Source organism: Apodemus sylvaticus, chromosome 19 (assembly GCF_947179515.1).
Source record: "Apodemus sylvaticus chromosome 19, mApoSyl1.1, whole genome shotgun sequence".
NCBI classification, from domain to species: Eukaryota; Metazoa; Chordata; class Mammalia; order Rodentia; family Muridae; genus Apodemus; species Apodemus sylvaticus.
In genome coordinates, this window is record NC_067490.1 from 43,985,887 (window position 1) to 44,011,492 (window position 25,606).

The window sequence follows — 25,606 nt, forward strand, 5'->3', positions numbered from 1 at the left end:
GTACTCTTTTTAAATGGTATATTTTATAATAATGTATCGTTGACAGGCCTGTAATTTTACATAATTAAATTTGTGATTCAAAATTAGATTGGTTATGTATAATTCTTTTTAAAAAACTTTTATATCTTCTTAATCAGTTTTGCCTTTTGTAACTGTAAAGCATCTTGTTATTTGTCCTGTGTTTTAAGAAAGCTATTTTCATGAATAATTTTCATGATCCAATTATTTCATTACTTGATTGCATGTAATTAAGTCAGTTCTAACCTTAAGGTAGTGGGACATTTCTATTAACAGTAGTTTCCTTAAGTGGGGAGATGGCTTAGCTTGTAAGCGAATGCATGGTTTTGGGGCTCTGAGTCCAAATCTGCACACATATAAGGTGCATGTGGTCTCAAGCACCTGTAACCTTAGTGCTGACAGCAGAGATGGGCAGATCTGGGGGGTCACAAACCAGCGTGTTCACTGCAGTGACACGTTCCAGGTTCAATGTACAACCCTATCACAAAAAGTGACATTAGTAATAGTAATAGCCAGGTAAAGAGCAACATAGAAGATACCCACAGTTGGCCTCTGCACACATGTGCACACACATGAGCCACCTGCGCATGCGTGTGTATACCACATACACAAAGATTATGTCAAAATTCCTTAAAATTCTTAAAGTACTGGAACTTTTTATTTGAATGATTATTTCATAGTAATCTGTTCCCATTGATCACGCAATACATTTCTTAGATTGAATAACTAAATATCCAGTAGTCATAGGATAATTGAAAATAATTTATTTAACTAAGAAACCATTTGAAATTAACAGATGATTTGACTGACTTGAGTCCTAAGACTTAAGTTACGGACTGCTCATAATAAAATATTAGTAATTTTTATGCCCCTTTAGAAATTGTTTTCCCCAGGTTGGATTAGTGACTTTTCTTATTGCTCTGACAAAGTAGTGGCCAAAGTAACTTACAGAAGGTGTTTGGTTGTTTTTCTTGCTTATTTTGTTGTCATTGTTGTTGGTTATGTGACTGATGGAGAAAAGATGACAGAGCAGTCTTGTGGCTTCAGGGACACGTAGTGGAGATCTTCATATGGCATCTAGGCTAAGAAGCAGAGAAGACCACCAAATGGCAGGCTACATCTCTCTAAGTCCCATTCTTAGCAGACCCACCTCTGCCAGCAGGGCCTGTTCTAGTGTTCTGTGGCCTCCCAAATGCTGTTACCAGCTGGAGACCCTTCAAATACATGACTATGTGAAGGACATTTTACATTTAAAACATAGTTATTGATTATAATTATTTTATAGTCTATAAACTGTTATAGAAATTTTTATACCTGACCTGGGGGTTCTATCCCGTCTTTGACCATCTGGTTCCTGGATAAAAGACACACAAAACCTTCATATTTACAATAAGCCTTTAACAGCACAAGAGCTGGGCAGATACCTACCCTCTATGTTATTAGAGTCTACTTTCTGATCGATGGCCCGGAGTTATTACTTACTATTTACTATGTTTCATCTGGGCTGGTCCAGTTGGCCAGCATTCGGGGCCATGTTTTCATATTTTCATGGCTTACCTACCCCATGGTGGGTTTTTCTCGTTCCTCCTGCACCTTCCTCTCCATGCTTCCCCTCTGACCCTAGCCCAAGAATCCTAAACCCCACACACTGTCTCTTCCGCCCAGCTATTGGCTGTTGACATCTTTATTGACCAATCAGAAAATAACTTGGGGTCAGGGTCACTGGGGCTCTGTGCATACTCTAGATCTTGGGGCTCACGTTAGCATTACAATAGACAGTAAGACCAAACCTCAACAAGTCCCCTTTTCAGTCCAATAAAAGACTCTTTTTTTTCTCAGATATAAATTAAATACAATTTAACAATTTTCAAAATATAAGGTATGATACACAGTTATAATGTCTAGTCCATTATATTCAGCAATTTAGATAAAGTATTTTATTTTTACCATCTATCCTAACTTAAAGAGCTTATAATTTTATACCTAAATCATCTTCTATTTTAACTTGTATTGCCTTCGTAAAGCCATCTTTTCAAATCTAGAATATCTTCAATGCTAAATAACTTAAGTTTAATTGTGAGACTAAAACTATCTAGTCTTCAGTCCCATCAGAGATTTGAGAAGGAAAAAATATTAGAATGCACGGGAAATGCAGAAACACAGCTTCCAAGATTGAAACAATCAGCAGAGCCAGCTACTGTGTGGACAGTCCCGATATTCCTCAAAACGTTGGAGCACCATCTTGAGCCTTCTGCCCTAGAACATCTGACAGACTCTAAGTGAAAGAGGAATTTTGAAGTACCAGCTCACCCTGCCGTGGCGGACTTTAACAGTCGACTATCCTACATCCATTTGTCCTTTGTAGACAGCATTCTGCCTGCAGATAAAATTAGGGCATTTCTTGCCTCGTGGCTAGCTTCCCACAGTTGAAGCAACTCCACGTGGAGGTATTGAAGCTCTTTGTCGTCTTTAAAATGGAATGGGAGTACTGTCAGGAACAGACGTGTCTCATAGTCAGAAGATCTCTTAGTAATGAAATAATCTTAATTGCCATATTCTGTGTATTAGCTTTTGAAGACCATCTATCTATAGATAGCATAACTGAGTTGTTAAACATTGATTGGTTTTTAGCTATTTACTATTTGAATAACTTTGAAAACATTGTATTGTAACTAACTAAATTAGAATCTACTATGACCTTGAGTGACTATCTAACTATTAACGTGCATTACTTAATTATTCTAAAGGTTGTAATAGCAGCTATTGAAAGGACTGCATCTACGCCTTGTATTCTTAAATAAGGTGTATGCCTATTTAATAGTAAAAGGTTAATTTTAAATTTTGTATCAATATACAAAGATTTATACCAACGAAAACCTTAAACCTGTATCAATATACAAATTCTCTACCAATTTTAAAAATTGAAACTTCAATTCTGCATCATACTATGAAGATCTCTACCAATATAAGATTATGGCTATAATATGTTTTTGTTTAAAAGTAGATTTAATAATCATTCCCATTTGTCTAATTTCTTATAATATTACTATAGCTCCCTTTTTTCTTTCAACCCCCTTCCCTTTATCTAAGAAAGAAAGAAGAATAGAACAGGAGAAAGGAAAGGAAAGAACCTGGAGACTAAGCTCTCTATTTCCTCCCTGTCTAGAACTGTGATTAATTTATATATCATCTCTTAAAATGGAGTTTTTGTATTATTTACATATAATCCTTTAAAATTTTTAAATAATTTTTGTAGGTTAGTTTTTGAGTTCTGAAAATGATAATTTATATAACTTGTTTTTGTGATTTTTTTTTCCCCCCAAAGATTCAACATCCATTGTGACATCTAATCTTGGGATAGTTTGACCCTTATATATTGCTTTTTGCTTTTATACATAGATGGCTTCATTAAAAATCAACAGAAAACACACTTATAAGAACTTAGACAACTGCTAATATAGTCACAAAGTGTAGCTTTAGTTTCAAATGCTGTCATCAACAGATTTTTTAAATTGAAAACATTACTTAAATTTTAGCTGAAATTTTTCTTAAAAATTATTTTAAGAATTGGTCTGACTTGTGATTGCATCAATAATTTTGCTTCAGTAATTGATCATTTTTTACTAAGAACAGTGGAAATATACATATGGAAAACCTGAGAATTATTTTAGGTTCTTTTATCTCCAAGGACTCAATTGTTTTTAGAACCATTTGTATTTTATAACGACTGGGAAGTATAGGGGTTGCTATGATAGTGTCTTGACCTAGGGGAACAAAGTTAAAAGTTTCAGGAATGAGTTGTTTTATGTTCTAGCGCAATAGAATCTGGCTTTCTTGTTAACAAGTTTCCCGTCAGAGTCAAGTCAAACATTTATAATTTAAAAGATATTATTTATAATTGGCTTAGTCTGTGCAATTTTGTGTTGCTTTTAAATAAAATGTCACAGGATATTAAAAGTAATGAAATAAATTTGATTTCCTGCTTGCTTGATAATTTACATGTTTTAATGGGTATTTTACCTTTTTCTCTTTTTAATCCAACAGAAGGTGCTATGTTGAAAGTAGTGAAGCATTTCCTAAAACTAGGAACATGACACTTTCATTATTTAAGTTTTTATTGCTAAGATTTTGATAGCTGAATTAGATAGATGGTCATTGTATTTAAGACGGGGAATGAAAATTAAGTATGGCATGAAAACTGAAGGGTGGGGAAGGGACGAGGGTGGACTTTATCTCAGGTACCTTGCACTGTATATAAAGACACTGCTTTAACATAGTGAAAGCTATTTTTCTTTCATGACCAGAATAATGTTTGAAATCACTTAATAAGTCTTTTCAGATTCTTTTTATCAAAAGGTATGTGTTAGCCTCTGAGCTGGACCCTAAAGATGCCAAAACAAAAAAAAAAGAACCTCTGTCCCTGCTTTATCCCCCACATGAAACCAGCAATTGTTGGTTTTGCAATGCAACTGTATATCTATGCAAATAAAAACCCTCAACTCCTTAAATCATAACTAGTTGCTTTAGAAAGGTTTGTCTGCCTTCTCGGTGACCTAAAGAGTTATTACTTTTGCCCTCATATGCCGTGGCCATTGCTTTTTCTTCCACGTACATATTGATCAACTATCAATAATCTGATCACCACTGTACTGGCTAGTTTTGTGTGGCTACTAGTTTTGTGTAACACAGGCTGGAGTTACCATAGAAAAAGGAGCTTCAGTTGGGAAAGTGCCTCCATGAGATCCAGCTGTGGGGCATTTTCTCAATTAGTGATCAAAGGGGGAGGGCCTCTTGGGGGTGGTACCATCACTGGGCTGGTGCTCTTGGGTTCTATAAGAGAGCAGGCTGAGCAAGCCAGCGGAAGCAAGCCAGTAAGAAACATCCCTCCATGGCCTCTGCATCAGCTCCTGCTTCCAACCCTGCTTGAGTTCCAGGCCTGACTTCCTTTTGTGATGAACAGCAATGCAGAAGTGTAAGCTGAATAAACCCTTTCCTCCCCAACTTGCTTCTTGGTCATGATGTTTGTGCAGGAATAAAAACCCCGACTAAGATAAAATTGGTACCAGCGTAGTGGGGTATTCCTGTGACAACCTGACCATGTTTTGGGGAGGACTGTGGAAGGACTTTGGAACTCTGAGCTAGAAAAGCCATTAGAATATTAAGAGTTCTGTGGAAAGTTCTGTAGGAGCTTGGAAGACAATGTTAAGAACAGTGCAAAAGATGGAGGCCTGGATTGTGAAATTTCAGAGGGAAGATTATAGACTCTTAGAGTGGCTGAGTTTTGATTGTGAAGATTCTGTGGTTTTGGTTAGCTGGGGCTGAAGAATCAGCTGTGAGTAACAAGATACCAGAACCACTAAAGCAAACCTTTGTGTTACTGGAACTATTGATGCTGGTTAGCTAGAGCTAAGAAATTAGCGGTGATTAAGAAGAGACCAGCATCACTGAGATGAAATCTTCTTGGAAGTGTTTTCTGAGAGCCCAGAGAGTGTGTTCCAGAGATAGCCACAGTTGTATTTTGTGCTGTGGCTGGACTTGGTACTGTGTAAGAGTCACCCAGATGGTACTGGTTTTGAAGGCATGAAGGGATCATGAAGAGCTCTTGGCACAGTGAGACGCCACGGAAGGCCATTGGTGAAGGTGCAGCCTCAGTTGCAATTGATGGCCCAGGACTTGAAGGGATCATGCATAGGAGCAGAGGCTTGTCACCATGAAGAGAGCCTATGAGAGGCTATTGATGAAGCCTAGTTACAGTAGAAGTCAGCAGTGTTTAGGAGATGCCAGTGCCATGAGATGACCACCAAGAACAGCAGCAGCAGTGGAGTACAGGCAGCTGGAGCCTAGAAGACAAGCTGTGTGCTACAAAGGGCAGAGCTGGAGAAGTGACCCACGTCCTTGGAGGAGCCCAGAAGATTGTGAGTTGGATCCCAGACATTGAACCATTGGAGTTTGAGTTTTGCTTTTGGTTGTGACTGTGCCCTGATAATGTTTCCCTCTTGAAGGAAGAAAATATTTTAGTGGAGCCCACAGTTAAAAGACTTTGAATTTTTAAAAGATATTGGACATTTTAAGGTGATTGAATTTTTAATATGTAAAGACTGTGGGACTTTTAAAGTAATTTAGATCTTGGGGATGAATAAGAAAGTAAGGGTTGAGGCTTAAGAGTGATGTGTTTGTGTGTCAAGTTGACAAGGGGTCAATTGTACTGGCTGGTTTTGTGTGTCAACTTGACACGGGCTGGAGTTATCACAGAGAAAGGAGCTTCAGTTGGGGAAGTGCCTCCTGAGATCCAGCTGTGGGGCATTTTCTCAATTAGTGATCAAGGGGGAGGGTCCCTTGTGGGTGGTACCATCCCTGGGCTGGTGTTCTTGGATTCTATAAGAGAGCAGGCTGAGCAAGCCAGCGGAAGCAAGCCAGTAAGGAACATCCCTCCATGGCCTCTGCATCAGCTCCTGCTTCCTGACCTGCTTGAGTTCCAGTCCTGACTTTCTTTAGTGATGAACAGCAATGCAGAAGTGTAAGCTGAATAAACCCTTTCCTCCCCAACTTGCTTCGTGGTCATGATGTTTGTGCAGGGATAACCCCCCCCCCCACTAAGGCCTACTTATACCCCCCCACTAATACCTACTTAGATATTAGAAAAACAAGTTGAATAGGACACGATTTTTAGTTCTCAAACTTCTCATTTAAGTCCAAGCATGTAAGCAAGTCCAATACAGTAGCATCTGCTTGGGAGAATTCCGTGAGATAGAAATGAGAGTCAGAGTTGAGGACACGGGCGAAGCAGGTGGGCGCGTCTGCCCGGGGAGCTCGGTGAGGATTCGGAGAGGCTGAGTACAGGCGACACATAGTCCTCCCTGTGAGGACAGAAAGGAAAGGCATTCTAGACAGAGCATGCGAAGACGGATAAGAGTAAGGGAGGAATGGTGTGTGTGTGTGTGTGTGTGTGTGTGTGTGTGTGTGTGTGTTGGGGTGGGGGGGTCCAGGAGCAGGAGAGGCAGGGCTCAGTCCTGACTACACACACACACACCTTTAAAAAATAAATCATGGGGTTGAAAAGATGGACCTACAGGCAGCTCCCTGTCACCTGCATAAAGTCAGTCAAGCAGTGGACACCAGTGATTCCAGTGCTGAGGGGCTGGGCCACCTGGCTAGTCTTGATCTTCAAGCTCTGGGTTTCGAGAGAGACCGTGTCTCATACAATAGGGTGGAGAATGACTAAGGCGACACTCAGCTTCCACCTCTGCCCGTCCCCTCCCCACAGGTAAACACACACACCATTGAGCCGACAGAAAATGCAGAAAATGATCTCTTTTTTTCCATTTTTATTTTTATTTATTTATATTTTTTTATTTACATTGCAAATGATTTCCCCTTTTCTGGGTCCCCACTCCCCACAAGTCCCATAAGCCCTCTTCCGTCCCCCAAAATGATCTTAATCAGTGGGAGAAATTGTACCATTTCATTATAATGTTTTAATGTTCCTTGGGGTTTTTGTTTTGTTTTGTTTCTCCAAAGCAGTATCTGAAGGCAGATGACTCAGCAGGTAAATGTGCTTTGCCACCAGCCTGCAGACCTGGGTTTGATCCCTGCAGCCTTTGCTGGGAGACTGAGAGGTTGTTCTCCGCCCACAAGTTCACGTCTGCACTTGTACACATCATAACACAGTTAAAAACAACGAAAAAGCATTTAAAAACTCTTGCTGTTTATAGTGTACAGGGACATTTTTTTTTAAAGTGAAATTTCCTGGATGTAAGTAAACTATAACTTGAAATGTTAGAAGCAATAAGAATTGTGTTTTCTTCTCACTGAAGCTCTCACGGAGAGCGTTTTGAACAGTGTCTGCCTTGTGCGGCTTACAATGGCGCTGTTAGCAGCGTGAGCGGCTTTCCTGTGCCTTGGCAGAGGCGCAGCTCCTCTCCGCTGCATTTGAATCAGCCTCCTCCTCCGATGGATCTCTTTCCCTAAGTGCAGGTTACAGAGCTGAGCTTCCTTGAGGGTGAAATCCTTCTTCCAGAATTTACTTTGTAGAGGACATACTCCCTTTTGTTAACAAATGCGTTCCTCGTTTGTGACCATATGCTGACCTTTGCTAAGTTCTTCCCATTGTGTAGCTAGTCTCTCAAGCAGTGACAGTAGTGACATTTCCAGTCATCTGTCTGTCCTCTTGGACTATATCTGAATTTCCGTTCAGCGTTATCTTCTTTTGTTGTCCTTTGCTGCACTCCTTCCAGATACCCATTTTGTAAGATTTTGTGTGGCTTTAGGACAAGAGGCAAGAAGGCATCACAGCTAAAAGCCTTGCTGCCTGTGGTTGAACAACTCATACAGAGCAAAGAGCTACGTGACACCCATTGGTCACACTGGTCACAGTGCGCATCTCAGAGGAACAGCGATTTGTGACCCTGACTGCTAGGAACGACGCTGGAGTTTATACATTTATAGTTAATATTCTGTGGTCGGTGAGATTTGAACCACAGTGTTGAGACGCTTGTGGTGTTGGACCAGCCCTTGCTTGCTGGATTTGTGCTCAGGGAATCACCCAAATGAGGACAGGCTGGAAGGCGAAGCAGCAGGACTTGTTGGTAATTAAACATTTGGTAGATTTGATGAGATTTAGGGGGGCTCCTCTTGGGCACAGCTGGTATATGTAGAAATATAATGTGCCGCACCGGCTACATAGTGCACATCTCTACACATGGTAAATAACAATGGTGCAGATTCCCCATGGGTCAGTTGATACTAAAAGTAAGTTTAAAAGAATGATGTAGTTGTAATGATTGCAAAGAAATAATTAACGAGGGTGTTTGGCTTCTTTGGGTCGAGTGGCCCTGCTTTGTCTTCAGACAGTGCACACCTTTATCCTTCGGTGTGCCATCCTTTGACTGACAGCCGTTTCTTTCTCCTCTCACAGGTGAGCTGGTACAGCGGCTGAGCTCAAGATGCCGTTGGTGAAAAGGAACATTGACCCTCGGCACTTGTGCCACACAGCACTGCCCAGGGGCGTCAAGAATGAGCTGGAATGTGTGACCAACATTTCCCTGGCAAATATAATTCGACAACTGAGTAGTCTGAGTAAGAACTTCTATCACTTTAAATATTGCAGACCGGAATTTGCTTTGGAGTTAGAGTGTTAAAAATGTACTTGTTATTAATTTAAGAGGGATGTCTCATCTAAGGATTATAATGTTATTATGAAAACTTAGTCACTAAGTAAAATCAGTGCATTACAGCAGTAATTTCTTCCTGGTTAAGGAACTAACAGAACCTCTCAAAAACAGTATCACACAGTGATTAGAGGTAGTAAAACTGATGTGAAGTGTGATTTGACCTGCAACGGACAGAGCCAGAGTTATATGATACTTAGCTGTTACCTCTGTTTTCTATTTTTGTATGGTTCAACTTTTTGTGTTTGGGAACTTTAGGATCTCTTTTACAATGTATTTTATTACTACCAGGAAAAAATGTCATATTATCAAAGGTGTATAGAGCAAGGTAAGGCCGACACTAGTGGTGGGATTAACTAGTGAGTCTGTGTGACATCAGAACATGGGACCAAGAGTCTAGAACACATCATAGCGTAAACATAACAAGAGAATGCACCTCTGTCAGGCAAGATCAGCTAGAGAGAAGGGATTAGGAAGCCCATCGAGACAGTGAGTCAGAGTGTTTGCTCTGTCACCATGGTACGTAAGTTCAAATCCCCAGCTCCCACATCAAAAGCTGGGTATATCTGCATGTGCCTCTAACTGTATTGGGGATCAAAGGGAGCAGATCCCAGTGGCTTACTGGCCAGGCACCTTGGCTGAAACAGTAAGGTTCCAGTTCGTGAGAGAGACCCTGCCTCACATACAGAACACACACACACACACACACACACCACTCACAGGCATATGCATACACTCACACACATGGTATACAGTGGTGGGCACATAGAGAGGGGAGCACGGGATGGAGATACTTTGTTAAGGAATTACACAAATTATTTTCTATTATTATTAACTTTAAAAAATATATCCAGTGTGTCTTTTAATGGAAGGGATGAGCTTTTTATTCAGATAACGGTATTTCATTTTTTAAATATGAATTAGGTGTTCTTGACTGGATGCATTCCCTGAGTGTCTTTCTGCTAGATTTTTCCCTCTTACGCCCGTGCCCGTCATCCAAGATTCTCTTAGTGGTTGGGTTTGGCTCCTTTCCTCTTCTTTCAACTTAGGTCTCCTCTCAGTTCTGGTTAGGGATCAGCCCCAGATCCCTCCCAAACCGGAAGTCACAGATGATCGAGTCTCTTAGATAAGATGGTGCATCTACACATTCCCCCTCCCACCCCACCCCCACCCCCGCCGCACACCATTCAAAATTACTCACAACACTTAGTGCTTCATAAAAGCTGTGTACATAATTGTTACCCCTGTTACTTACCAGGAAAAATCAGTATGTATTCAGTACAGTAGCAATTTTTTCAATTCTTTCCAAAATTGATAGAATTAGATTAAATCCACAAATAACAGAACTCACTAATACAAAACTATAAGGTTCATCCCCACATAGCCCAAGAAATTATTAATCTAATTTGTTTGTTTGTATGTTTATTTAAGTAAAAAGGCTTGGGTCTTTTCCACTGTCACTAGGGCAACTTGGGAAGTTGCACAGGTGACCCTCACCTTTTATGTCTCTGATACAAGTACCTCACCCACTAAGCTTCACTGATTAGCAGCCCAGTGCATGGTGGCTCATTGGTTGGCAATCCTCAGGGCCACATAATCCCCCAGAGCCTGCCTTTGCTTGCTACCCGTGCCAGCCCACCGCTGTAGGAGAGCCCAGGAAAAGGTCACGGTGCACATTTCCAAGTATGACTTCCATTAAGTTGAAGAATCTCATCTTTGAGTGTTCTTTGTGAGAATTTAAAATCCTCGCATCCCCTGCGAAGTAGCTGTGAGAATAAATAGCAGGCCGTTCATTTGAAATTAATTTAATTCTACTCTTTATTCCTGTTGGTGGCTGTTTCCTCGGGTCAGTGGCTGAAATCACTGAAATTACAGTTTACCTGTTTCTTCCACAGGAAAGCCAGTCTGAGTTCTTAACACTACTCATAACAAAAATCTTAAAGGTCTTAGATACTGTATTAACACAGAATTAGCCGTGTTTTTAAAAGATTTTGGTGGCTTTTTGTGGCCTAAAATTAGTTGATTTAATGTTATAAAACCTCACATACAAACCTGTTTTATACATGTGTTAGTATATTAATGCTAACTCATATGTTAATACTGAGATGCTTGCTGAAGGCTTAGAAATGACACCAGTAACTTTAGAGAAACATTCTTAAATTTAAATAGATTTCGGATCTAACAGACATAGTATTTTGGGTATGTATATGCACAATACAGAATGTAGCACTAAGATGATTTGGGTGACATGCTAACATTTTTTATGTAATCTAAAGATGAGGGTGAGCTGGGTGGTGGTGGAGCACACCTGTAATTCCAGCACTGTGGGAGGCAGAAGCAGGCAGATTTCTGAGTTCGAGGCCAGCCTGGTGGTCTACAGAGTGAGTTCCAGGACAGCCAGGGCTATACAGAGAAATCCTGTCTCGAGAAAACCAAATCCAAAAAAACCCAATAATAATAATAATAATAATAAAAGATGAGAGTGTGAAGAATCCGTGACTGGGTGAGGAGAAACAAGCACCGTCTGTCCATTGAGCGCACAGTAACTGCCGTGTGTGATAGGAACACTGTAAGATGCTGTTAGGATTAGGCGTAATGTTTGGATTCACACCATGTAGATAATTTCTAAGCCACCCAAAAAGACTGTAAACCAGAGAAAATCCTATGGATTCAAGGTGTAACAACAGTCTGTTGCCCTGAAGTTAACTTTCATGCTTTCCTACTTGGCTAATTAAAAACCTAGAATTAAGTTAAATTTACAAGGCTTCTTGGCATTTTAATTAATCCCATACACTAAAGAACCAGGCACACGAGATGACCAGATGGCCCCTCTCAGAACCTGTTCGCTCTTACTGTAATAGCGTTGGTGCATTCAATGGTTCGGTCTCTTAAACTTTTATATGTTTTGAAGGATTGACAGAAGAGGCCTCGCTAAGTTCAGTTAAAAAAAAAATAGCTCACAGCCACAAAGGGTAGACTGAGCACACTACGAGGAAACTGCAAAGAGCATTTGTGGCAACTCAGATAGCCGTGTATATCCTAAGGCCTTTTATGGCTTAGGTCAATTCATTGACTTTTCAGAGTTAATTCCTGGCCCTAAAGCCTCAAGAAAGTTTAAATCGTAGTGTGTTTTATATATTCCATTTAAGATGGCAAGAAAGCCTTAAAGTATATTTCACACCAGTTTCCATTCAAAACAGTTAAAATAACAATTAAACGCTTATAATTTTAAGTTTCTTTAGAAACTATCTAAATTTGAGTAAAAGCTATCTAAAATGATTGTGTAACAGTCAGGTCCTGGGACTCACATTTGTAATCCCAGCATTCAGAAGGCTGAGGCTAGATGATTGCTGCAATTTGGGGGCCATCCTGGGCTACAGACTAAGGCTATCTCAAAAAAAAAAAAAGCAAACAAGAAATAAGTAAAATAGCTCTGGACACTTGTAGGTTTTCGGTTTACTGCCCTGACGGCACACAACTGCTCGTGAGCTCAGCAGTGGAAGAAAACCGGAATGCCTCCTGTGGCTTCTTAATAAAAACACACAACCCAATTAAACATTTTATGATGTTTTCCTATTAGAAAATAATTTTGCTTTCTAATAGACAACTAATGAAAAAATCAAAATTCACATTCTGTAAATTTCTTCTGTTCGTTGTCTCTTAACCCTTGTAGTTCCATCATCTAATGGTTGTCTTTTACTGTTCTTCCTGCGACCATTGAAATTCTGTCAGTTTATTCTGATGAAGGGAATAAAGTCTAGTTTTCCCTCTTACAAGTAACTAATCTGGCCGATAGTTTTTTGTTTTGTTTTTGTTTGTTTGTTTGTTTGTTTGAGAGAGACAGGGTTTCTCTGTGTAGCCCTGGCTGTTCTGGAACTCACTGTAGACCAGGCTGGCCTCAAACTCAGAAATCCGCCTGCCTCTGCCTCCAAAGTGCTGGGATTAAAGGTGTGTGCCACCACCGCCTGGCTGACGATAGTATATTAATCCATTCCTGTTTAACAGAACACCTGAAACTGGGCTCTCACAGAGAGAAGACCTATTCAGGTCACACCTTTTGAGATTCGAAGTTAGGTCTGAGTAGCCTTCTCTGCACAGCCTTGATGAGGTCCCCCCATGTGATAGAGCAGCAGAGAGAAACAGCGAGCTGAGGAAGAGGCTGATGGCATAGGAGAGCTTTATCATAAGTGCTTGCTTAGAACTTACCCCGTCTGGGAGAACAGAACTAGAGCCCTCTGAGCGCCATCGCCATGACAGTCACCTGGTACTGCACCCCAGCCTCAGCATCTCAGTGCCACTGCACCAAAGACCAGACCTGCAGCACAGAATCCTGGGGACCTGTCTGTCTAATTCACACCTCCCGGGAGGGAACAGGCTAGTGAGTAGGAGCGGATGGGTGGACTAGATTTGTAAGACAGAAGCTAGTAGACCAAGCATTGGACAGCTGAGGCTGAATATTCAGTGTAATGTTAAAGGCCTGTGGCTCTTGTCTCGAAATGACATCTCACTTAGTTGAAGAATCCCAGTAGTACAGACACCATTCTGAAGAATGATCAGGCATGTGGTTAACATCCCAATGCACTGTAGATTGCAGGAACTGTACTTAAAAGGTAAGCACAGGTTGATTGTGCCTTGAGGCAGGCTTGCTAGGTGAAGTGTGGATTGAATTGGGCCTGTAATGAATGAATTTTGAGGAGGGGGCAAAACTGGTGTGTTCACTAGGAGAACAGAGTAACTTGACAGAGTGTTTTATGAGAGGCTTTCTTCTTCTCTCATAGATAGTGACAGTGCAGAGAGAGGTAAGCACAGTGAACTTCAGGTAGGAACCCATTAGTTTCACACGGTAAGGTCATTATTACCTCTCCTTGGAGACAAAAGTGGAGGTAGGTTTGAAATACAAGGAATACAAAGATGGAATGATACTGCCAGAGGTGTTCTGGCATTTAAACTTATTGGGGAGACTGCCCTGACCTTTAAAACCTGTTGACAAGCTGTGGACCCTCTCTCCAGAAAAATACAAATGTCTCTGCCACTGATACATTTGCTGTTATGATAAAATACCTTGCTCATAAGCAGCTTGTGGAAGAAAGGGTTTATCTCAAACTTAGAACTCTGATATCACTCTCTGTCTATCACAGAGGGAATTTGGGGCAGGCACTCAAGGCAGGACTTGACTCAGAGGCCATAAAGAATCATCAATCATCAATAAAGAAACCCCCACCCCCCACCCCCCTACAGGCTGGCTTGTGTGGTAGTGGTGGGGTGTTTTCTTAATTGAGGCTCCCTTTTGCAAATTGCTAGCTAGCACAGCATCGGAAAAACCTGCTCATAATCTCAGGCACATGCAAAGTATAAAAGGTTCTGTGTTTGAACCTGATCTCTTAGAGGTGAAGGAGTATTTTTCATCTCCGTATCTCTAGCATTTATACCCAGGTCATTTCTTAAATCAGTGCATAGCTTCTTAACTGCTGTTCTCTCTTCTGGGATGCTTCTGGGACCGCCCTGAGCACGCCCCACCCCCATCATTAGCCGCCTCCCTCTTTTCTGGGCTCAGACTAAGATGGCCTGCTGCTGAATCTTATTTCATACCAGGTTGCAACCAGGCATTTTGTTGCTTGTGCCTTCTTTTCTTAAAACTTCTTTTTGAGCTAGATGCTTTTGTCCTTGTGTAGCAGTTGAGGGGATTGGTGCCAGAGTCCCATTGCGAATGAAAGAAAGATTTGAACTTATTCTGCTTTCTAAATTGCTACCCATATTTATTTAAACATCATCCTTGTTTAAAATTTGTGAACTTCAGAAGATTTCAGGTGGTTTCTGGCTTATACTTTTTGGTGATAAGGATGTACATGACTAGAAAAAAAATGGAAGAATTTTAGCTTTTTGGTGATTTTAAAAGAATTATAATAAGACGAGTTAACATGTCTCTTCCAAGTATTAGTTCTATGTCTTCTGAGACAGTGGCCTGTCTTGATTCTGCTGTCTGGCTTGAAACTCAGATTGTGCAGATTATGTATAAATGCTGATTATGGAGTAAAAAGCATGTGTTACTTGTATGAATTTGACATCTAAATCTTCTCTACCCTCATCTGGAAGGTAAGGTATAAAGCATATAATATCTTCCCATTTCAAACCAAGTCACCAAGCAGAAGTAGTAAGGCAGGGTGTACAGTCAATTTTCCTCAATGTCCCCCTGCAGTGCTGAGTAACATTGAGATAGAGTTTAAAGTTTGTTAGATCCAAATGCAATAGACAGCACCTTTAGCTGCTAAACTGCTTGCTGTGAATGGTGATGACCGTCACATTCATGGTGTATTTCACTTTTTGCTTAGGTAAGTATGCTGAAGACATCTTTGGAGAATTATTCAATGAAGCACACAGTTTTTCCTTCAGAGTTAACTCATTGCAAGAGCGAGTGGACCGATTGTCTGTTAGTGTCACACAACTTGATCCTAAAGAGGAAGAACGTAAGTTTCCCTCCTTCTGTGTTTTCCTTTACGTTGCATTAACTGTTGTTGGGAGAGATGAGCGTGCTCCCAACAGTATTATGTGTGAATATACAATCTACCCCTGACCTTTGTGTCTGTGCAGAAATAAATGTGTGTACTATCTGTAAGAGTCATCAGCCTACTTGTGTATGCTATTCATCTCTTAATTTTCTGACATAAAGACATGTTAATTAGACTCGTTAGTTCTTTCTCCTTTAGTCTTTTTGCACTTTTTGTCTGAGAAACTAAAGTTATGTGAAAAGTATCTGAAATCTTAAGGTTTGTAATTGCTTTTACTGAGCCTTTGTGTAGTATTGCTAAACTATTACCTCGATAGTTAATTGACTGCTACTGCCTGGTTTAAATGAACATTTTCCCCCAAAATTGTTCTATGTTAAGAGTAAAACAGAAATACTAGAGTTTTGTTTTGTTTTTGTTTTTTGTTTTTTTTTTTAACATTGCTGTTTAGTAATGGTAGAAATTTTTGTGGTAAAAGCAGAATTCATGCTTCTATAGATATCGATAGATATCTTGCATGTTAATAACTATTTGTTTAAAAATGCCTTGAGATGTTCATAATTCACGAATTCCTTTGCTTCTTTTAATCCATAAAAAATTGAAACGAATATAATGTTCATGTCTATACTATTCTATAGGTTCTTAACCTTCTTAATGCCCATTAGTATTGAGTACTGTAACAGTTCCTCATGTTACAATAACCCAAATCATAAAAGTTTCCTTATTGCTACTTCATAATGGTAATTTTTCTACTGTTATGAATTATAACATTCATTTGGAGACAGAGGTCTGTCATAGGAATTGCAGCCACGACTTGAAAACCACTGCTATAGAGACTTGTTTCGTATGAATTTTTCATAATATATTCATCAAATTTTTTTCTAAATAACATCTTTAATACAAATTCAAGTTACAGATCTAAATTTAAACAATGAAAACGTTAAAGAATATGTTAAAAGCAGAGAGTAGAATGTTAGGATAAATATCTTGATGATTAAACAAATTCCTTTTGACATAATGTAATGAGTATTTCTTACTCTGTAACTTACCACGTCCATTGAAGTTGAGATACAGTTCAGTAAAGTCTTTTTAGCGTATTTAGTGAAGTTTTATTAGTACAGTCAATTTTAGAACATTTTTAGCACACCTTAAAGAGTTTCCCTCTGCATTTCTTCTCTCACCCCACCTGTGTCTCTCCACTGATCTTGCGCGTCACTGATGTCCTTATTCTGAACATATCCTGTGTGTGAGCAAATGACTTAGTAAATGGTCTCTTGTGGCCAGGACACCTTCCGCTTTATTCCATAAGGTCCTGGTGGCTAATGACATTAAGATTAGAGCCCTGTGAATATTTTCTTGGAGAAATATCCGTTCAGTTCTCCCCCCAGGTTTTTTCTTCTAAACCCTGTCCATTTGCCCATTTTAAGATTGTAAGAGTTTTCCTGTGTTCTGGGTCCAAACTCTCTGTCACATGTCTGTTTTGCATCTGTACATTGTCTTTCTTAGAAGTTTCCTTTGAAATATGTTTGCATACATTTAATCATGTTCCTTAAAGTTCTTGAAATATATCTTTAATTGTTATTGCTGAGACGTACATTATAATCATAAATACTTTAAAATGTAATTTATGCCAATATTTTCAATATGTAGTTACAAATGTATGCTAGTAATACTTATACGAATTACGTTTCATATATATGAATATTTAATTTCAAAATGCTATTGCTTTTAAAATACATTTATTGATTTTCTTTCTTGATAGTTTCATTTATTTTCTGGTTACTCTCATACTGCTAAGTGCTAATAAATGTCTTAACAGCATCAGGAAAATTCAAAATGAAAGCATCGATACCAATAAATGGTTAGAAGTATAACTATTTTAGAATTATATGTAACTTGCTTTATTTTTTCTGTTATTTCTTTAAAATACATGAAACCTGGAGAAAAATTCTAAATCTAAAAGCTGAACACTTGTTTTGGAATTGTTTTGTGGAGATTTGTGATTCAATTTGGGTTTGAAAATTTAGAGGGAATTCAAAGAAAAGAACATGAACATATAATTAAATACAGAGTGTAATAAAGGTATTTTGTATTATCTTTAAGTGGTAGCAACCATGAAACTGCCAGTGTAATTTAGAAAATGTGTAAAAATGTTATAAAAATGTATACAATTATATTTAATTCAGTTTTGATTACAAGCACATTGAGCTAACATACGTACTGTGCGTATAGTACTATTGAGGTAATGCGAAATGCTGTCGAGTGGGAGGAACTCTTGTTACGGTGTCTGCTTAGAAGCTAGAAAAGTTGCTGCTCTCTTGCACGCCAATGGCTTTGGGCATTTGGCACCAGGCTCTGTCTTGGTTCATAGTTGGTAAGTAGAGAGGGGGGTTAGCAGTGACTGAGTCATGATCCTCGCCCCAAACACAGGCCACTTCCTGTAGCCTGGAAGCTGAGTGTATTGTGGCGAGAACCAGCCTCAAGAACAGATCCGAGTTTTCTGTTCTGGTGGGCTGCGTAGCCTCAGTTGTTGAACCTGTTGTGTATGCTACAACTTTTCCATATTTAAAGGTGGAATGGCAATTTCCCTTTCACTGAAATGTTGAAAGATTAAATGTCATGAAAATTAGTGAAAGCACCCGCCACATACAGTATTTGCTCATTAAATATCTCCCGAGCTCTGCTGCTAGTGGGGGGAGCTCTAAACTGTATTCTGATGTTTGTAGGCATGTCACAGCAGGTGTGTGGACCTTAGAAGTGCACTTATGCTGTGACCACAACTGCAGAGCAGTGCCATCCTCTTGTGGCATACAGGTTCACATATCCATGAACTGGCTTTAAGAAATGTTAGGGTATTTTAGGGAAAATGATTGAAAACTGTGACTGGTTACTGGCATTGCTTTGGATACTGTATTTGTGTACTTGCAATACAAATACATATTCAGTATGCAAGGTAGTTTCTTCTGATTTTGGTTTTATTTCGAGTCTATGAATTAGTCTCGGAACTTGTGGTGAATTTGCCCTCCCCTCCCAAGTGCTGGGAGCCATCGTACTGGCTTTACCCAGGTTATTAATGTGAAGAAATCACTCTAGATGTCAAGACTACACTGTTGATGGATTTTGAGGTAAACCTTATTTAAATATGCAGGAAAGCACATAAGAAAATGAAGCTAGTTTTCAATCACCACAGATGTGATAGGGCTCTACCAGTTACTGCAGACACCAGTGTACGAGAAAGTCCCAGTCTTCGAAAATGTGTGGTTAGGTTGAAATCGATATAGTACAAATAGAAGAGTCACGTCATAACTAATATAGATCACCCATATGTAATATTTATAGTATGCACAGTGGCACTCTTTAACCCAGAAGGCCACCGGTAATTAGGCCCTTCAGGCACTTCCGCCTATGAGCTAACGAGAAATAAAGGTAGATGGGAAAAGATAGCGGAAAAGTAAAGACGATTTGAGTTGGGTGGGGGGGACAAGAAGAGACAGAAATCAGAAAGGGAAATATTGATGGGAAATGTGTCCTAATGCTTTGGAGCTTGTGAAAACAAAAGCTATGTTAAAAACTCATCTAGAAGATCAGGCGAGAGTGGTAAGGGTAAATAGAATAATAAAATATTTAGAACGACTCCTGATTTAAGGCACACAACCTTTGTGGCATACTAGCTTTGAAACAAATGTGCAGTATTAATATGTCATTCGGCTGAGTTGTCTTAGGAAAACAAGACAAGTTTGTGGTTTTTATTTTAGTGTCCTTGCAAGATATAACGATGAGAAAGGCGTTCCGGAGCTCTACAATTCAAGATCAGCAGCTTTTCGACCGCAAGACTTTGCCCATCCCATTGCAGGAAACGTATGACGTGTGCGAGCAACCTCCGCCCCTCAACATCCTCACTCCGTACAGGTCAGCAGATAAGTTAACCCCGCTGTCTGCCCACACTCCAGGTGTAAATGCTTGATTCACGCCCATACTTAATAGCTTTTGAGTCTAGCCAACAGAGAACGGCCTTCCTACCTACTACTAAACCTTTATTCTCAGACGAGCTTTGCAGGCTCTGACATACAAAAGGCGACCAGTTCGAGGGATGATTAGAATAGCCAGGAGCAAAGCTCTTACCTTGGATCTGTGTGGAGGGAGCTGCCATTGTCTTTCTCATTTAAATTGTAATCATAAGAAAGTGAAGCTCAGGGCTGGAGAGATGGTTCAGCAGTTAAGAGCGCTGACTACTCATCCAGAGGTCCCAAGTTCAAATCCCAGCAACCACGTTGTGGCTCACAACCATCGATAATGAGATCTGACGCCCTCTTCTGGTGTGTCTGAAAACAGCTACAGTGTACTTACATATAATAAATAAATCTAATACATATACATACACACACACACACACATACACACACACACACACATATATTGTTTTTTAAAGTGAAGCTTCCCAGTACTGACAGACATCATCCTTACAGTCTGTCTGTTCCCAGCCTACATCTGCCCTGTCTGCATGGTGAATATGTAGGTTTTAATACTTTCCACCTCTTACTCTGGCAAAGTCTAGAATTACACAGTGTTTCTTGGGAATTCTTCCCCAGGGTTTGTTAAATAGGCAGGTTATGATGTACTGTACAGCACACAGCCTGGAAGAAATGATAATGAGATTGCTGTTTGAAGCTGTAGACCAACATGCACGTAAGTGCTAACAATGAACTGAAAGTTAGGAAACCCCTTTGCATTTGGTAAGTTAGTGAGTTCTTAGAACACTAGTGGAAGTGGGAAAGGGTCTCTGTTCCAAGTGATGCTCCTGCTTCCGGACTTTGAGATTTGGCAGAAGTATTTCTAATTGGTTTTCCCAAAGGACTTTTGAAATTTAGTATTCAGCAAAAGTGGGCCTTATAGTTGAGGAACAACTGTACTTTAAACTATTAGTCAACTCTGAAAAGAATCTGCTTTTCTGTTTTTCTTAGTTTCCTTTCTGATTTATTTTTTAAAAAATGTATTAGTATTATATTCTATTTTAGCTATATTTATTTTAAGACACAAAATGTCACCTGGAGTGGCCACAAGCTTGTGACCTTTTAGTCTCTCGCCTTGAGTGCCAAGATTACTAACGTGTACCGTACCTGGTCAGGCACTGCTGCGCGCACGCTGTGTGTGTGATGTGCTGTCGGGAGGGAGGAGGTACGTGCACGGCAGCGGTAAGCCTCGGTCTGCTTGTTTCTCTTGTCTCCCGTAATCCACTGTTGGGTGTGCTGTTTTCCAGGGACGACGGTAAGGAAGGGCTGAAGTTCTATACCAATCCTTCTTATTTCTTCGATCTGTGGAAAGAAAAGATGTTGCAAGATACAGAGGATAAGAGGAAGGAAAAGAGAAAGCAGAAGGTATTGCAAGCGATTCCAGCACTTGAAGTCATGTTTTATGTATCTGTGTGCTGTCACGCCCGGGAACCGCAGTTAATCTACCGTTTGGCAGCCTTGTTGTGTGGGGTCCGTGCATTATAGTCCTTATAACCACACAGATCACAAAGTGTCAGTAGATGTGTGTGAAGTTGGTAAATTAAGCCATTGTCTTTTTGCAAGACCGCGAGGCCCAGCTGTCCTCGGCAGGGTATGTGTTCTGACTAAATCCCCGCTGCCAGCCTGTTGCCCTTCACTTTCCACTTTGATAAACTTTCCGGGCTCTGCTGTATTTCACACTTAAAATCTGATGACTTCAAAAGCACATGGGAGGGAGAGACAAATCTTATTTGGGCTCCACAGAGGCACAGTGTGTCTTCACAGGCCTCTGTCTGTGTCTGCTTTCCGCAGTCCCCGTCATGGCCTCTTGTTGCTTGCTTATGTGCTGGGCAGTGCACCGGTATCCCAGCTGGGTCAGCAGGCCGGTGACCGGCGGGCCAGCGTGCTCCTTCCTGAGCACAGGTTTTAGTTGCTAAGCAAGGGATTTTGCACTGTGCTGAAGTCTAGCTCCTTAGATGTCTGTGCCCGTCAGCTCCATCCTAACAGCACGCCCCATCTTATACCCGGCAGGCTCTGTTCACGGATGTTACCTGCTTTGTCCCTTCGGACATCTGATATTTGTTGGGCCTTCTCCAGGCCTTTCAATACTGTCTCCCCTGATTTTAATCTCTGGCCATTTCCCATACAGATACGTTAGTGTCTTAAGTTATTTGACTGGGGGTTGACAGTTCTATCCTTGGTAAAACGTTGATACTTATTCAAAGTAGGTATAGGAGTAAGGGTTAGTGACTTTTTCCATCCAAATGACTTTCTGCTTTAAATCTAGGCGCACACTATTTTGTATCTAATCTCTCAGTTTGAGATTTAATTCCCAAACCACGGTGAGAAACTGGGATTACAGTGATCTCTCATCAATTTTAACTCTGAATGTACAATAAAATTTTGCTATATTATGATGACATTGCCATTTTCATTGCTTAGAGTTTTATTTCAATTTTTATAACCTCCTTTTAAGGATGTAGCATTTTACCACTTGGCTTTGTTTCATCGCATCTGTTATAGCAGAAAAATCTAGACCGTCCTCATGAACCAGAGAAAGTACCAAGGGCACCGCACGACAGGCGGCGGGAATGGCAGAAGCTGGCCCAAGGTCCGGAGCTGGCCGAGGATGACGCCGATCTCCTACACAAGCATATCGAAGTCGCTAACGGCCCGGCCTCTCATTTTGAGACAAGGTTTTGTTTGTTTGTTTGTTTGTTTTTCGGTGCATGATAAACATTGGATTTACCTGTAATACCTGTGCTTCTGTACTTCCAAGTCTTTGCTTTTCATATTTGGAATTTGTGTTGTCATTTGTAGGGGAAAAAAAAAGTTTAAAGTGTATACTTTTCTGGTTTGTTTTAGCTTTTATCTGAAGGCTTAACTTCCCCCTAGTATTTCAGGTAGACTGTATTAGAATGCCGTAATAGTGTGTCTGGAATATTTTTAAGGTATTAATTTTTATTGCATATGAAGCAGGAGTTAAGAAGAGGTTTGACTTTCTTCTTTCTCTGTCCCCTGACTTCCTTTCTTTTGCACATCCCTAAATTCAGATCTGTCAGGGATTTCAGACAGAAATACTTTCTTTTATAGACATGTGGGATAGATCTGGTTCCTTTCTCAGTGACCAGGAGCCCTATCTAAGTAATACGCTACCATAACAGACAGAGTTCAAGCCTCTATGGAAAAACCTATGCATATGTTATCATACTGATCTTATTGGAAAATAGCTTAATGTTTTCTTTTGAAAACACATGAAAGTCTTGGAGGCATAACTAAAATATCGGGGCCTATTTTAAGAGAGTGCATGTCTAAGAGATACTATCTAGCTGCTTTACTTAAACTGAAAGAATGGAAATTTAAAAAATAAAAACCGTAGTAAGCCTTTCCGCTAGAGTTAGACTTAGGTGAGGTCTAGCCTATTCACAGTGTATGTTGAGTACTTCGTGATATGAACTGTGCACGCCTGCTAACCCCGCTCCGCCCCCAGCATGCGCTGCAGTCAGTAAACACCGATGCAGCGATTCCAGCAGATACACTGACGCTGTGTATTTCTCCAAGGCCACAGACATACGTGGACCATATGGATGGGTCGTACTCACTCTCTGCCCTGCCGTTCAGTCAGATGAGTGAGCTTCTAACCAGAGCTGAGGAGAGGGTCCTAGTCAGACCCCATGAGCCACCTCCCCCTCCCCCGATGCACGGAGCAGGAGACGCGAAGCCCACGCCCACCTGCATCAGGTACGCGGGACAGCCTCATAACGCTCTTCCCTGCGCATCAGTGGCCTTTTGCTTTGAAGGATCAGTCATAAACATCTTAGGCTTTGTGGAGGAATACTTTCTGTCACAGGGTTCTAGCATAGCATCTCTGTGTGGAGGCAGCCAAAGATTGTCCATAAATGTCTACTTAAAATAAAACTCGGGTTACCAAACCAGGAGCCAGTCACCTTTAGACACTGAATGTATTTATTTTCCTCTGACTAGAGCTGGCATGCTCTCCTGGGGACACTGAGCTAACTGCTTTAAGGACTAATATTTTCATGTATATAATTAACAGCTTTGTTAACTAGCATTGTCATATATAGTTTATAAAGAAAAAAATGGATGTTTACAACCTAGCAAAGCTCTAAATATAGAGGTTAAGGATGTTAGGCTGATATTAAGAAAAATATATTAGCAACTTCAAGAAAATAGAAAGTTGCTTGTAGCAGTATTTCAGTAAGGCTATTTTAAAATTTTATGTGATCCCACTCAGAAATTTCTAGCATAGGGATATTAAAGAGGTTTTCTAGTAGAGAAATACAGACCAGCTTTACCATTTTTTAATTTAAAATAGGATAAACCACAAAAGCCTCGCATCACTGGCTTATTTGGTATAATGGGCTTAGGAAGAAAGTATGTCCTTTTGTGATGTTTAATGAGCTGGCATTGGCTTCCCTGAAATGACGTATGATAAGCCTTCACAGCTTCGGTACAAAAACACCATCATCATATTAGCCAAATTCTGCTGTCAGTGCGACTACAGCCGCTGCAGTGTGGTCAGGGAGCGGGGAGGTGTCACTGCAGCCACACCCTGTCATAGCGTAGAACTGAACACTGTTTACTGAAGTAAGCATGAAAGTCCTGAGGAGAGTTGCATACAAAGTTGAGGCTGTTTACAAACTTAGATTATTATAAACCACAGCATCGCCCATTAATTTGCTTGTACACAGCCAGGTAGTGGCGCACACCTTTAATCCCAGCACTTGGGAGGCAGAGGCAGGTGGATTTCTGAGTTTGAGGCTAGCCTGGTCTACAGAATGAGTTCCAGGACAGTCAGGGCTACACAGAGAAACCCTGTCTCGAAAATACCAAAAAAAAAAAAAAAAAAAAAAAAAAAAAAAAAAAAAAATTTTTTTTTTTTGCTTGTACACTTTTCGTTCTCATTCTTTGGAATAATGTTAAATAATTTAAGGCTTCTATAAGAACATGTTAGTGGGTCTATGTTGATGTAGCTACTGGTAGTCATTTATGCTTTCTACAGTTGTGTTCCTTTTTAGCTTTCTGATTAATAACGGCTAGGATGTCTCTATCGTTTCAGTTCTGCTGCAGGTTTGATAGAGAATCGCCCCCAGTCCCCAGCTGCAGGCAGAACAGCCGTGTTTGTGAGCCCCACTCCCCCACCTCCTCCCCCACCTCTCCCATCTGCCCTGTCCACTTCTTCACTAAGAGCTTCAATGACCTCAACTCCTCCCCCGCCAGTCCCTCCCCCGCCTCCCCCTCCAGCCACTCCTCTGCAGGCCCCAGCCGTGCCCCCACCTCCCGCTCCTCTTCAGATCGCCCCTGGAGTTCTCCACCCAGCTCCTCCTCCCATCGCTCCTCCTCTAGTCCAGCCCTCTCCACCAGTAGCTCGAGCTGCCCCAGTGTGTGAGACTGTACCAGTTCACCCACTGCCCCAAGGTGAGGTGCAGGGGCTGCCCCCGCCCCCACCTCCGCCTCCGCTGCCTCCACCTGGCATTCGGCCATCGTCGCCCGTCACAGTCGCAGCCCTTGCTCATCCTCCCTCTGGGCTCCATCCGGCTCCATCCGCCGCCCCAGGCCCTCATGCTCCATTAATGCCCCCATCCCCTCCATCACAAGTTCTACCTGCCTCTGAGCCAAAGCGCCATCCATCCACCCTGCCCGTAATCAGCGACGCAAGGAGTGTGCTTCTGGAAGCAATACGAAAAGGTAATCTCCGTGCCGGGAGATCGGTGCCAGGGGGAGAGCGCCGTTACCGTTAGCGACGCTGGGAACCTCCCAATGCTACTGCCACGTTTCACGCTTAGAAGCGTTTAGGTGGTCGTGTGTTTGTCCAAATGGTTTTAGGAAACAGGGTCATGCAGAACTTACATTTTAAGTGACTTTCAGGAGAGAATTTAACCAGGAGGGTTTCTTAAAATGAATGAGA

At 40.9% G+C, this 25,606-nt stretch overlaps 1 protein-coding gene across 2 annotated transcripts in view; it reads left to right on the forward strand.

The window, feature by feature from the left end:
- The window catches only part of Wasf1 (WASP family member 1), a 53,622-nt gene that overhangs the window by 26,291 nt on the left and 1,725 nt on the right, over positions 1-25,606 (forward strand). Inside the window, exons 2-8 of one of the 2 annotated variants that reach the window (XM_052163543.1) lie at positions 8,933-9,093; positions 15,515-15,649; positions 19,444-19,597; positions 20,946-21,063; positions 22,201-22,373; positions 23,239-23,418; positions 24,758-25,386. In XM_052163543.1, the coding sequence (XP_052019503.1) occupies positions 8,961-9,093; positions 15,515-15,649; positions 19,444-19,597; positions 20,946-21,063; positions 22,201-22,373; positions 23,239-23,418; positions 24,758-25,386 (1,522 nt within the window). In that variant the 5' untranslated portion in view covers positions 8,933-8,960. The remainder of the gene's footprint in view (positions 1-8,932; positions 9,094-15,514; positions 15,650-19,443; positions 19,598-20,945; positions 21,064-22,200; positions 22,374-23,238; positions 23,419-24,757; positions 25,387-25,606) is intronic. The other variant, XM_052163544.1, reaches the window with a different exon arrangement.